The sequence below is a fragment of the Lathyrus oleraceus genome, chromosome 5 (genome assembly GCF_024323335.1).
Source record: "Lathyrus oleraceus cultivar Zhongwan6 chromosome 5, CAAS_Psat_ZW6_1.0, whole genome shotgun sequence".
NCBI classification, from domain to species: Eukaryota; Viridiplantae; Streptophyta; class Magnoliopsida; order Fabales; family Fabaceae; genus Lathyrus; species Lathyrus oleraceus.
In genome coordinates, this window is record NC_066583.1 from 18,592,075 (window position 1) to 18,606,402 (window position 14,328).

Below are 14,328 nucleotides of genomic sequence, written 5' to 3' on the forward strand. Positions count from 1 at the left end.
AAAAATGTAATTGTTGGGGACTGAACCATGCCAATTAAGTATTACCCCTTGGTGTAACCTTGATCAAGATAAAGAAAGGAATGCATTTCATGACGCCCTTCGTTACCTCGTATAAGAATTTGAGGCTAAACCCCTTTTCTAACCGAGGTAAAAAAGGGTTTTCGTGGTAATGTCGATTTTGTATTACTTGTTTTTGGAGGAAGCTCTTCCATGACGATCACCTCCGGACCTCGCGGCATTGCAGATCTCAACTATGATGATCAAAGTATCTAACTGATCTCCTCATAGAGATGTGTTGATTGATTGTCCTTTTCTCCTAATTCTGGTGGAGATTTGACTTTGCATAAAAAATGAGAGAATTAGGAGTCAATTCCCACGAACAATGCCAATGTTCAGTTGTGGAACTAGAATTAAGTATATATTAACGGTGAGGAATCTTGAATCAATGGTGCTAATATTTGATATGACGAAGCAGTGTGGACCGACAAAGTTAGCACTAACGCGCAAATTAATTCTCAATTTAATATGAATGTAATAAAAAAATGAAGATCATAAAGTGTACCTTGAGTATCATGTGTGTAGACTTTTTATATATTTGGTTATTTGGAGTGGATTAACATTGAATTGGGTCTTGATTTTTTAGGCCATTGACCGACCCAATATATATATATATATATATATATATATATATATATATATATATATATATATATATATATATATATATATATATATATATATATATATATATATATATATGAATAAAAAAAGAGAAAACAAAAATTGAGTATAAAAGCAGGACACATAAAAAAAATCTAGAAAGCCCATAAAAACAAACAAGGCCCATAGAAAATATAAGATAACACCAAAATTCACCTAAACACGAATATACTCATAAAATTGGGTATTATTCATTGTAACGGTTACTATAGCTATAAAGTTAGGGTATATCAGTTAAAATTCATACTAAAGTGTACATATTGCATCAAAAGAACATAAGCGCAGCCGAAAAGATAACATCAAATGTTGCTACTATACTTGTAGCCGAAGTGTAAAATCGAAACCACCAAAATCATGTCGAGATCTGGATTAAGGAACGAGTGTGAGTTCTCTCCTGAATTCGACAAACCTTATGAATCACCACCACAACCACATTTATTGGGTTCACAAAGTACCTATCCTCCCCATCTTTCTCCTCTTCCTTCTGAACATATAAATCATCCGTCTGAAATTATTAGCCACTCTGATGTGCCATTTTCTCCAACTGCTCCTTTGCCTCCGACCTCAACCAACACTCCTAAGAAGTGTAGAGGTCGGCCTTTCGGTTCTCGCAACAAAAAGCCATGTATGAATATCATTAACGGTAATCCCTTTCTTCTCTCCGATTAATGATTTTTTTTAATTATATATGGTTTGAAAATAATGTTTGATTTGTATTAAATTTTTTACTTGAAGAATTGAATTTAGTCAAACAAACAAAATTTAAAAATGAACCCTTTGTAAATTAAGACTAAAGTGAATGGATCTAATTTTTATTTATTTATTATTATTTATTTTTTACCATATTGGTAAATAATTTTATTTCTCTATCTCATTCGTTTTTTTTACGTATTTTATTTTTAATTTTATATAAAAAATAATTTTCTATTGATCTTTTTATCATTCCTTTGTATTTTTGTAAACTATAGATATTTTCTTTATGTTAATTTCATCTTATTTACAAATATATATACATGATGTTTTTTTGTGAAATATTTTTTAGGTATGGATATATCTTCACTTAAGTCTCACATGATCTTCGTGAATACTGGAGAGGTACTGTATTAGTTAATTTTTACAATTATTATTTAAAATTAGTTAATAATATTTGATGATTTGTTTATAAATAATTATGTGTTTTTTAATCTTTAATTATTTTGTTTATATATTTTTATGTAATTCTTATTAATATATCATTATTTTAAATGGTAAAATTTTTTATGAATAAATTATTTGTTAGAGTGATATTTTTTTAATCAAAAGAAAACACATACATATAGTTGAACTTGATTTCATATTCTTGAATCAAGCATCTCTCTCTTATAAGTTCTTCGAACGTGTATTTCTTACAAGTGTATATCTCATTAATTGACTTTTGAATTTTTCTTTAATCTCTAAAGTTTGTTATACCAAAGTCTTGAATCATAATTCTTAGTATACCATCCTCAAATATTTTAATTGTTTATATTTTCCATATCATAACTTATAACAAAAATTAAACAAATTTTAGTTTTGGTCTCAAGAATTTTTCTTTATTAGTTACACCAAATTTCCTAGAGATTATAGATATCTATCAAATTTTATATTTTAGATTACCTGTTATTATTGCAATTTAATTGCATATTAATTTAAAATAACTATTTTTAGTTAATTGCTTAGGAACCTGATAGGTTCTTAGAAGTTGACTAAACATGAGTCACATTAATGCATTTTCTATCACACTTCAGATCAACATCTCTATGATAAAATTAATCAGAAAAATTCATTTCAATAAAATTAGTTCGAAATTCAGTTCACTAAATCTCTATCTCTATCTATGAAACATCTCATAACCAAGATGTAAGAATTCTAATATTTTGTATTCTATAGTTAGTTATTTAATCACAAAATTACTTACTCTCCTTTTCTCTCTCTAAATGGAATTATCAAAGAGTCTATAACCTAATCTATATGAGACCTATATCATATTAGATTTGTTTAAGATTAAGCTAAACCAAAACATTTATGAATATTTATTTAACATCTAAAAAATCTTAGTCTTAACACTATATCTATTGAAAATAATATTGTTTTTATATTATTATTAGCCTTCTAATAATATGTTTATTATTGTTTCTCAACTATTAATTTTTCTTATATTTTGATATTCAGGATGTGTTGGAGAAGATTACAACATTTTTCCATAGTCTCTCAAAAAATGTAACCATTATATCAGCAAATGGGGCAGTGTCTAAAATAAAATTTTCTCAATCTCCGTCATTTGTTGAAACTGTTACCTATGAGGTTTGTTCTACAATTCTAAATTATCTATATCTCTGAAATATAATTTAATAATTTTGTTAGTGTAAAAATATTGCATGTATTGTTATGTTTTTTATGAAGCTTTTTATATATACTCTGGAAAAAAATATTTAAAAAAGTTATTTGACCACTAGAGCACACAATAACACCTACATTGCACATTTGTATGGTGTTGGTATGTGATACGGTGTTACATACATGGTGTCGAATTTAGGTGTCTTTATAACATGACTCAATAATATTAACAAGTTTGTTTGGTCAATTTTTGATTTTGTTAGGGACGATTTGAGATCATATCACTAAAAGGTTCTGTGTTTATTGGAACAAATGAAAGTGAACAAAAAAGAGTTGGTGGAGTAAAGGGGTCTTTTGTTTCATTATCAAATAGTCATGTATTTGGTGGTAAAATTGTTGATGTTTTGATTGCTGCTACTTCAGTTCAGGTACACTATTTGATTTTATAAAGTTTGTATATACTATTTGAATTTTGAATTTTTTTTATATTGCACTTCTAAGATAATATTACATAATGATAATGTTGATTTTCAGATAATACTGGGGAGTTTCTATTCGGAGGATCGAGAAGTAGTATTGTCCGATCCAAATGAGCCTCATGTAGAAGGTCCAAGCAACCCTCTATCGGTGGTTCATCCATCAACATGAATATTGATATACTAGTTTAAACTATCCGATACCATTCTCTTGTTGTTATGTTCGTTTATTTGGATGAAAAGAACGTCATAGACAAGTTGTATTTGGTTTGAAACTATGTATTTTATGGGTATAATATTTGATATTGTTTGGATTTAATGTGTTTTATGAAGTTATCATATAAGTTATTATCAATTTGATATTGTTTAGATTTAATGTGTTTTATGAAGTTATCATATAAGTTATTAGCAATTGATTTTATGCTTTAAATGATTAGTTAGTTTCACATTGATGATTGATTGTGAATTAGTAACATGTGAAGGAATGTGAAGGAACCTGATGTTTTCAATTATAGTTTGGTTTGTCTTGGTAGGGAAATAAACCTTGATTATTGAATTAAGTATATTATGTGCGAGGCTCATAATTCAGATGGAGATTCTTGAATTAAGATATAAATAAAATGTTAACATATAAAAGAAATAATTTATCTAAAATTTAAATTTGAGATGTGACATATTTTTTATAATTTAAGAGCACTGATCAAATATTGTTGTTGTCACAAAGTCTCTCACTTGTTTTTTTTCTTCTCATAAGTTTAATTCTTGAAATTTTATATCTTATGAAATTTTGCGATTTGAATTTTGCTTTTGTAGTGGGCCGTCCTTGTATAATTATTCTCTCTACTCTTTATTTAAAATATTTTTTTTTTGAATCAATAATATATTTTTTAAAATTTATTGAATAAATGATGTATCTAATCTATATTCCATTCAAATACATCACTTATTCAATATAATATAGTTTACAATAATCTCTTTCTTTCCTTTCAGTATATATTTATTTTTAATCATATATTGAGTGTAAGTAAATTTTGATTTGTTTTAAGTTTTTTATTTTGAAAATAAAATTTAATCAAACAAAAAATTAAAAATGAACTTTTTGTAAAATATAATTAAAGTGGATAGATTAATGTTTTATATATTTATTTATTATCATATTGATAAATAATTTTTTTCCTATATCATTTGTTCTATCATTTTATGTATTTTAATTTTTTTCCCTCTAAAATGTAATTTCCGTTTATTTTTTTCATTATTCCTTGCATTTCTATAAACTATAGATATTTTTTATTTCAATTTCATCTTATCCACAAATATATATTTTCTTGTGGAATGTTTTTCTAAGTGTAGATGTATCTGTTGTTTCGTCAACAATCTCTAGCCTTCCTATAAGAGGGTTACTTGCAGGACCGGCTACAAAGTTCTGGACTTAGTGTTTGAGCGTATGATTTTTTGGTAAATGATGTGTTTGAAAGGTTTAAAATGGTGTAAACGTAACTTTTGATGAGTTAGGAACGTGATAAAAGTAAGGCAAAAAGGGAACGTATAAACGATAAAGCAAGAAAGACAAAAGGTAAACTTTATAAGATAAAATGACTTGTAAATATAAAATGGAGGCAAAGTACATTTTTATGAGGAGATTGACTCTTTTCTCGTAAACGCTTTGATACTTCAATCTTTACCCCTACTGCAAATGTTCAAAATGCCACCTCTAGAATCTCACCTAACACTAGTTTAAATACTAGCTGAAAATAACCGTCTGGAGGTTACAAAACCATCTCATGATGCCACACGTCGGTCCACTTCCCCCATTTTGGCGAATAACTACCCACAATCTCTTTGAGTGCCCACGTCTTCCTTCACCGCTCAAACCCTTCGACTTCGACTGAGGCTTATAGGTGTCAACCTATAGACTCATTCACCATCCTATCGAGGAGACTCCGACAGGTCCCCTAATCGAAATTGGCTTTCTTCCCTAGCCGAAATTGGTCAGCTAACATATTGCCCCTGAAAAGGCTGGCTTTGACATGAGCACGTTGATCGAGGAACTGGTCTTTTGACGTTCCATATTTCGGCTAGCTGTCTTATCATTACTCATGACTTCATATGTGATGATGAATTTTTTTGGCCGCGCGATTTCCAAGACACTCTATCATCATTAGCAGTTATCCCTAGGTCGTGGGATCTCAACCGAATCCCACTAACTCTTCTTATTACTTCCCAGCCAGCCACTTGTCAATCACTTAGTGCTCGACTGTTCACCCCACTGGCCTATAAATAGTCTTTTCTCCTTCTTCACACACTTTTCTACTTCCATACTCACGTATTCTCTTGCTCAAAACTTTAGATATATTTTTGCATTGCGATTTCTCACCCAGCATCTCAAGAAACTCCATACCTTTGCTTTATTTCACAATGGTCTCCTCTTCTCACGCCAAAGAAGTTGTTTCCTATGGTACTAGCCACAATCCCATCGCCTTCAAACTTTCTTCTAAAGAAGGTATGAATCTCATTCCTCAACCCACATCATTTGATGAAGCTATTATCAAAAACTGGCAATGCCAGATGGTGATACCTTTCGTGGTTGACAAAAAGTTATTGGCTTTCCACGGACCTCTTGCTGACCAAAAGTCTTCTCCAAGGACCGTTGCACCCTTATTTCCTGGGTATAAACTTGCTATGCCTCCTGCTTTCGATAGATCTATCGTGCTCGACGTTAGATTCATGGAGAAGAAAGCTAGGGTTTTTTGATCCGTACTCACTCCTGGCAACAAGGAATACTTGGAATGGCTTAAAAAGGTCCAACGAAAGCGTCAAGACCAATGGCGAAGTGCCGGGATTTTCGACCTTATTCAAGTATCAAGGTACGCCCACCGTGTCAATCCTTGCATGTTGTTGGTGTCCCTATACTTCTGCGAAGGCTCTACTAACACGCTCCAGCTGCTTTGTGGGATGTTGACACTCACTCTCTTCGACGTGGCGGCGATCACCGGCCTTTCGCCCCAGTGGGAAACCTTTGATCCAACCCTTTCGATGGAGAACACTTTCGCTTTTGGTCGGGCCATCCTTCTGAACTATATAAAAGACCACCAAAACAAGGGCTCTGTCGAAGTGTCTGACGAGGAACACATAGCCTTCCTTACCTTGTGGATCTCACACTAAGTTTTCTATCTTGGTTCATTGCATATAGAAAAATGTTATATTGCTCTAGCGATCCAGATTCATGAGGTGGACAGGTATCGTTAGGCAAATTACTATTGGCCTTCTTGTATTAGGATTTGGGGCTAGCAACCCTAAAATTGAAACTTCTTTTTAACACTCCCAAAGCCCTGAACCTGTCATACCCTTTGTGGCTCTTACAACATTAGTTAATGCTACCTTTGAGTATCAGCTAAGATACACAATGTCGGAGCGTCTCATGCGACTGAACAAAGATCGACCGATCGAAGGAGCCAGGTTGGCTTTGACGACTTGTCAGGAGACTCCAAACACTAGTATCTTCATGAAATATTTGAATATGTTCAACGAAGCGGACAAATTTGCTCTTGGCATGGCGCCATCTGCTGACAGAAACTACGGCCCCAAGTGGTTCAAAGATCCCTTTCTCGATAACTCTCCACAAACTGCAGCTCAGTCGAACGCAATATGAAGGGCTTTCCTGACTCCTACCTTGCTGTCATACAGGATTAAACCAGGGTCGAAGGGGTTCGGTTTTATGAGTTACCAACCGAACCTCGTGGCTCGTCAATTTGGCCTAAGCCAGATGGTCCCGAAGCCTCTGGTATCTCATGACACCGACATTGTCTGATCCGGTCAAACGTTAACAGCTGATGATCACAAGGCTTGCCTCCGTTTTTTCATATATACTAACCGTTACATACTCCCAGGTTTTAGGTTCCAACAATCTTTCCTGACAACCATAGATTTTGACGAGTGGTGGAACTCTTACTACAATCATGCTTTCCCAAGTGACCAGTTTCTTCAAAACAAGGTCGATGCAATTTCCACTCTCGCCGACGATATACTGCCTCTGCCTCTGTCCGTTAATGCTCCCGACCAAAAAATACAAAAGCCTCGTGTTGATGAAGCCCTTAAAAAGGTACTTGTAAACTAATTTAGTTTCTTCTTTTATTGGTGTTATACCAAAATAACGGTTTTTTGGCTATCAGGGTAGAAAGAGGATCACCCCCTCTACTGAACCGACTCAGGCGAAGCAACGGGCACCTTCGACCCCCCTCCGCAGGTATTACCTATTCTCTTTTGAAAAAGTTTTTTGCTAAGACCTTCTCATCACCTCTCCACATGTCTCAACATTCAGGTACCCGAAGAAGTGCTTGTGGTGGGGGATGAAGATTCTGATGGGAGTGTGCACTCACACAGTTTTTCTCCATCAAAATCACCTCTCAGAACTCCTCTTACCCCTACGCAGCCGAAAAAGGCTCAAACCTAGAAGACTTCGACGAAGGTGGCTCCCACGGTTTCCCCGACAGTCCAGGAAGATGTCGAAGAGGTTCCTACTCCCCGGGATTCAGAGAGAACTCCCATTGCTTTGCCTCCACAACCATCATCTAAGGGTTTCTACTTGCCATGCGATCTAACACTTCTATCTTTCAGAGACCAGTGGGCTCCCCGATTGAGGTCGAAACCGTGGCCAGAGATATGACTAAACATCCTCCCGTCGACATTTTCTTAAGCCCTCAACGGCAAATTGAGTTTCAAAATGGTTCCCCAATGACTTCTCAAAATCCTACCTTTCCACCACCTCTTGATGTGAATATGGATGACGAAAATGCATCGACCATCATTTTGACCCCGGACGACATAAGGACTATCAAACAAAGGAATCCCATTGAGGCCCTAAGAAAATTGCAACAAATGCGTCGTTTGTCGACTGATGCACCACCTCCATCTACTATCGCCGGTTCTTCCTCCGAGCTTCATGGCGAGGTTATCTTCATCCTTCAACAGCTGAAGGCGTCACTCTTGGATGATGAATTTCTAGGCGCTCTTGAAAGAGAAGGGGAGATTGCTCGTGATGTTTTCAAACTTCTTGACTCTCTTGCTCTCCATGATCTTCCTACCTCAATGGTCAAGTATTTTGTCGAATTTGAGGCCTTTTATACTCAATTCACCAAGGACCTGAGCCTTTGACAAAATGCTGATCTTCAGATAAAAACAAAACTCAATGAGGCGAAGATCGAATGGGACTCCAGTGAGGCTTGTGAGCGGGAACTCGATGAATTCAAACACAAGAAGGAAGAGCGTCTTCGTCGGTGGGAAGCCTTCGATCAGCAGATCTCTGACTACCAAGCCCAGATCGCCGAACTCAATAAAAAGATTGCTGAGGTGGAAACGCATAAAGCTTATTTGGAGACGGTTGAGGGAATTCTTAAGCAAGAGGTGATCAACAATGACGTCCTGAGGGGAATATCTCATGGAGAAAGGGCCCTTAAGATCGAGGCTGACATCAAGTACTTACGCGGGAAGAAGGTCGCTCTTGACAATAGGATTAGCCACGAGATCACCTCGTTTGAGGATTTTAAAGCTAGGTTCCCCATTTGAATTCTTTCTGTTTTTATTTCTCTTGTAGGTCTGTCGACCATATTTTGTAATGCCCTTTTGGTACATTTTTAAAGAATCAATGAATCTTATGCTTGGATATGGATCTCTTGTAGCATAGGTTTACATTTCTTCAAGTATTTCCCATTTACCCTTAAGACCCTTTGATCCCCACCAAGTTCTTCGATCTTATACGCATTGTTACTGTATGTTCGAGTTATCTGAAATGGTCCTTCCCACTTTGGCGACCATTTACCTAGGGTTCGATCTCAACGATCCATAGTTAAGATTACTTTCCAGACGTAATCATTATCAGCAAATGTTTTTTCCCTTACCTTTCTATTGTATACCTTGGCTACGCGCTCCTTCTGTCAGATCAGCATTTCGGCCGCGGCCAATCTTTCTTCGTCCAAATCAGCCAATTCGTCGAACATCATGTTCTAGTACTGTTCTAACTGAAGGTCATTCTGACGTTGGACTCTAACGGACTGTAATTAGATCTCTACTGGCAATATGGAATCATGACCAAATGTCAGTCGAAAAGGCGTCAAATTTGTCGTCTCTTTTGGGGAGTTTGGTCCAAAGTCTTATGCCAGTTCTTTGGTTTCTTGGAAACATGTTTCCTAATCAAGCTTATTATTACTTTATTGGCCGATCACTGACGATTTTAATGATTGAGTCTTTCTAGGCTATGAAACCTGGATTGAAAGTGAATTTATTTGCACCTTTGAATACTGTGCCCCGTCAGGAAGAATCTATTGGTGGTTCCCCATTGAAGACAAATTTTATTCCCCAGCAGTGTTTTTACAACACTCCCTTGAAGTTTATACCCAACAACGAATAGTGATCTCTTTATTTGAGAAACTTGTTTTGTTCCTGGATTTCCTTGTAAATGACGAATGGTAATCTCTTCACAAGAAGTTTGTCTGTCCCCAATGAAGCTATCAATACCTTAAATTACCATTCATCAAATGGCTATCTCTCCGAGAAGTTTCCGTCAGAGAAGTTTGAAGATCAATATATCAATTTTCCTTTTATCAGATGGTAATCTCTATGAAAGTCTTAAAGAGAAGTATAATGAAGTTATTTATTATCAAATGGTTATCTCTCCCGAAAATTTCGTCAGAGGAGTTTGTCGAAGATTATTACAAGTGTTTTATCTGCTTCATGCAATGTAAACCACAACTAATGACAACTTCCCCAGTAATTCTATTATCAAATTATGGTTATCTCCCTAGTAAATGCTGGAGAGAAGTTTGATGAAGATCCATACATATGATTTTCTCTTTATTTGAGAAATCCATTTAGCAAATTAACTGACCCGCATCTCTTTAACGATCCCCGGTGAAGTTATCAATTCAGAAAGTGGTTACCCATTTAGGAGCTTGTTTGCTTATCCTTTTCAAGTGGAAGACTCGATTAAAGAAGAAACTGAGACCCATTCATAGTTTATGACCAGAATCGTAGGGAGGTTTATTACCCTTTTCAAGTGGAAGATTTGATTAAAGAAGAAACTGTGATCGGTTTGTGGTTGCTGACCCGAAGCATTGGGGAGGTTTATTTTATGTTTTTCAAGTGGAAAACTTGATTAAAGAAGAAACTGAGACCCGTTCGTGGCTTACAACCCGGAGCGTTGGTGAGGTTTATTTACTTTTTATGAGTGGATTATTTAGTTAAAGAAGAAACTAAATCATATTCTACTAATGGAAGTTTGTTATTCTTCAACTGGACTCGTTATTTGAACAGGCGGTCATCTCTTGATCTAAGAAATCTATTGCGATCCAATATTGTTCCTGATTTTATTACCTCTTCTTAGGCTACCATATATTTGGTAGTAGGTAATATTTCTCTCCCTTGTGAAGCTACCTTACGATTGGTAGTTGACAGTTTCTTCCCTAGTGAAGTTCATATCTTTCCAATTGCCAAAATCACATTTCTTTTTTGTTTTTACAACGAAGTTGCAACCCTTTCCAAGTAATTTTAATCCTTTTCTAGTAATATTAATCATTTCCTAGTAGATTAGTTTGTTGCTATTCCCATGTGATGTTATTCCCCACAAAATCTTTGTCTACATTCATATCATATCATACCATATCATTGAGTGACACCTTAGGGGCCAAAGTTTTGCATGTTTGTATTTAAGTCTCTCACATCTCGTCCAGACGAAGATGTTAATCTTCATATCTTCTGATGGAAGAAACTTAAATAAGGGAAATTGTCATATCCTAATTTTTACCCCTAAGATCCCATCTCATTTTCATCATTTGTATATCATCAAACATCTCATGTGTGTGTCTTTTATGCATTACCAACCTTATGAAAATACAAAAATATGTCTTGTCTTGTTTGATTCTTTCACAAGGTAGGTATGTTGGTTTAAGAAGCTCAAGTGATTGACTGGTCAAGATTATGGACATTCCTCAGTAGTTCAAGCTTCTCATTCATCCATAATACTCAAGTGATTTCCATTCATCATAATCAAGTTCAAGATAGCATTCATTCAAGATCAACAAGTTCCAAATTCATTTGATGCCTAAATTAGGGTTTTGATCAAGATTGCTCTGATATTACTTTTTGACCAAGACATGATCTAATGGTTTGAAATATGATTCAATTCCTCAATTTCTTCATTACGATCCATTCATATGCTTCAATTGACTAAAGAAGTTTGATTCATTGATCATTGAAGATTTGGAATTCATCTGATGAAAAGTCAACTGCTCAAGGTCGAAGTTTGACTTTTTAGATTTTTTGGTCAACCATGGGTTTCTCAAGTAAAGAATCATGAAAATATGGTTGATGAATGTATTTGATCAAGAAAATCGAGAAAAAGCTCAAGAATGTCAAATCTAGGATTTTCAAAGTTTCTCTAAGTTATGAGATTGCATGTTCATGAAGCCCACTTTACTGGTTTGTAACTTCTTCCTCAAGCCATTATTTTTCATGCTCAAAGGATGTCCTTGTAGATGATGTTCCATACTTCAACTTTGCAGAAAGAATGAACCAAATATTTCATAAGGATTGGAAGATATAAAGTGATGAAGATGAGATCTCAAAGTTGAAAAATTGTTCAACACTTGGAAAATTTTCCAAGTGTTTAGCAGTTAAGATTATCAAAGTTGATGACCAATTATCTCCATGTTCCAAGTTGAATCTCTTCAAATGTCCAACGTGAAAGTTGTACAGGATGGGAAAATTTTACCAAAGAGCCCATTGGCATGAATTTATCACACTTGGCCTAGGAGTTTCAAAGAAGGAAAATCAAAATGTTAGGCCAAATGGAAAGTCCATCTTCATGTCAAGTTTCATGTTCAAACCAAAGCCAAACCTCAAGATCTTGCTTTTCAGCCTATGATACTTCTAAATCTCAGCATAATGAGTGTTTTATGCAAACCATTGATGCATTATACAAGGGCTTAAACCATTATCCAAACAACATACCATTCATGGATCATTTTACCATAAAGCTTCATTGCCATTTCCATAAAGATCACTTTTCTCAACCACTTTTGCTTGGAGCTTTGTAAATAGATCTTGCTTTGATCTTAATATATCTAAACACCAAAAGAAAAAGAACTTTTGTACTTTTCACCATTTTTTTAGATTTGATCCAAAATCCATTAAATAATACAAATAACCATTACACCAAATCTGAATTCATTCACTATAAAAGGAGGCCTCATTGCAATGCTCCAACACAAAAAAAAAAACATCAATCATCAAGCAAGAAAGAAACTTGAATCATTCTTGCACTCTTTCCATATTTTCACTCAAGGAAGCTAGAGAGATCATTATTTCTTATTTGAAAGTGATTTTGAAGGTGCAATGGACACACTTCGTTAGGTTAAAAAGGCTCATTTTGAACTCCCTCATAAAAGTATCATTTTAACTCATTCTTTTTACCATTATGTTTGTTTTGAATATTAACTCCCTCATAAAAGCTCATTTATTTTGTTATTTATTTTTTAATTTTATATTAAAAAATCCAAAAAAAAACTTTATTATTAATTCCTTTTTATTTTTTCATTTAAGTATGTTTTTATTCAATTTTTCCCATGATTAATTTGCTCCCGTTTTGATCCATATGTATTGAACACCTTGATTATACTTAGATTTAGACCTGATGATAACTTTCTTATTTGATTTGTGCTCGAAGTACATGGATGTTTATGGTTGATGACTTGCTTTGAAACCCTAATGTATGAACCTTAGAGGCATGAATCCTAATGACTTAAACCCTTGTATGAGGTGAACTTTTGTCATAAAATGATACTTTGATGTGCTTTTAACTTGCTCCTAAACATTACTTTAATCTTGATGCATGACATAGTTGTTTAAGGTTTAACATACTTGTATGCTCCTTATAGGACCACTTTTAAAAAGCCTCGACCATTGCTTTACGTGTCTTGTGATTGATATCATGATATATCTTATTTGATGTTTTGACTAGATGAACTTTGTAAAATTATTCTTGAGGAATTTTTGCTTGTATAGTTGTATGATCCATGTGTTATGAACTATTCTCTATGCCATGCCTTTTTCTCTATTCTTAATTGATGGCCTTTGTAAGACCCCAATTTTGACCCTAAGATCCCTCATGCAACTTCATCACATGCATTAGCATTGGGATCATACCTTGGCATCCTCCTTACCCCTCTTTCTTTCGGTTCCTTTTGGGAGAGGTAACCAAGCACTATGTGATTGTATCATACTTGTATATTATCATTTTACTAACCAAAATACCAAAAATATGTCTTTGCATTTTCCTAACTCTTTTGTAGGTAGGGCATGATCCCCATTGATCTAGCAAGCTCATATCTAGGGTTTAAGACCCTCATGGCTAAGAGCACAACTAAGGAAGGATCCACAATGTCCCAAAGCATCATATATGAGTCCCCATGATCTCTACATGTTATTTTGATCAAGTATTTCTTCAAGAGTTTAGAGATAGTTTGCCTTGGAAACCCTAGCTTGTCTTGGTATCTTGAGTAACTTCATCAACAAGTTTCCTCACCAATTGATCAAATTTCTCAAGGTAAACTTTAAAATCCATCATCTTATGCATATATGATCTACCATGAGCCTATAAAGTCAAGAGAATTGGAAGTTAGAAAGTTGGTTGATGGTGGTTGGCCAGGTGAATTCATCTGATCAAAACTTGGTCTCCCTACACCCTATCTCCTATAATTTTTAGCATATGAAAATGATTCCAAGAGAA

The 14,328-nt window shown here is 34.6% G+C and overlaps 1 protein-coding gene across 1 annotated transcript; it reads left to right on the forward strand.

Annotated features, from left to right (window-relative positions):
- The first annotated feature begins 948 nt into the window (after positions 1 to 948).
- LOC127084198 (AT-hook motif nuclear-localized protein 10) lies at positions 949 to 3,834 on the forward strand. The gene is made up of 5 exons (XM_051024602.1): positions 949 to 1,363; positions 1,763 to 1,815; positions 2,911 to 3,042; positions 3,339 to 3,503; positions 3,610 to 3,834. The coding sequence occupies exons 1-5, from the start codon at positions 1,075 to 1,077 to the stop codon at positions 3,721 to 3,723; spliced, it is 753 nt and encodes a 250-aa protein (XP_050880559.1). The 5' UTR covers positions 949 to 1,074; the 3' UTR covers positions 3,724 to 3,834.
- Positions 3,835 to 14,328: the final 10,494 nt, after the last annotated feature.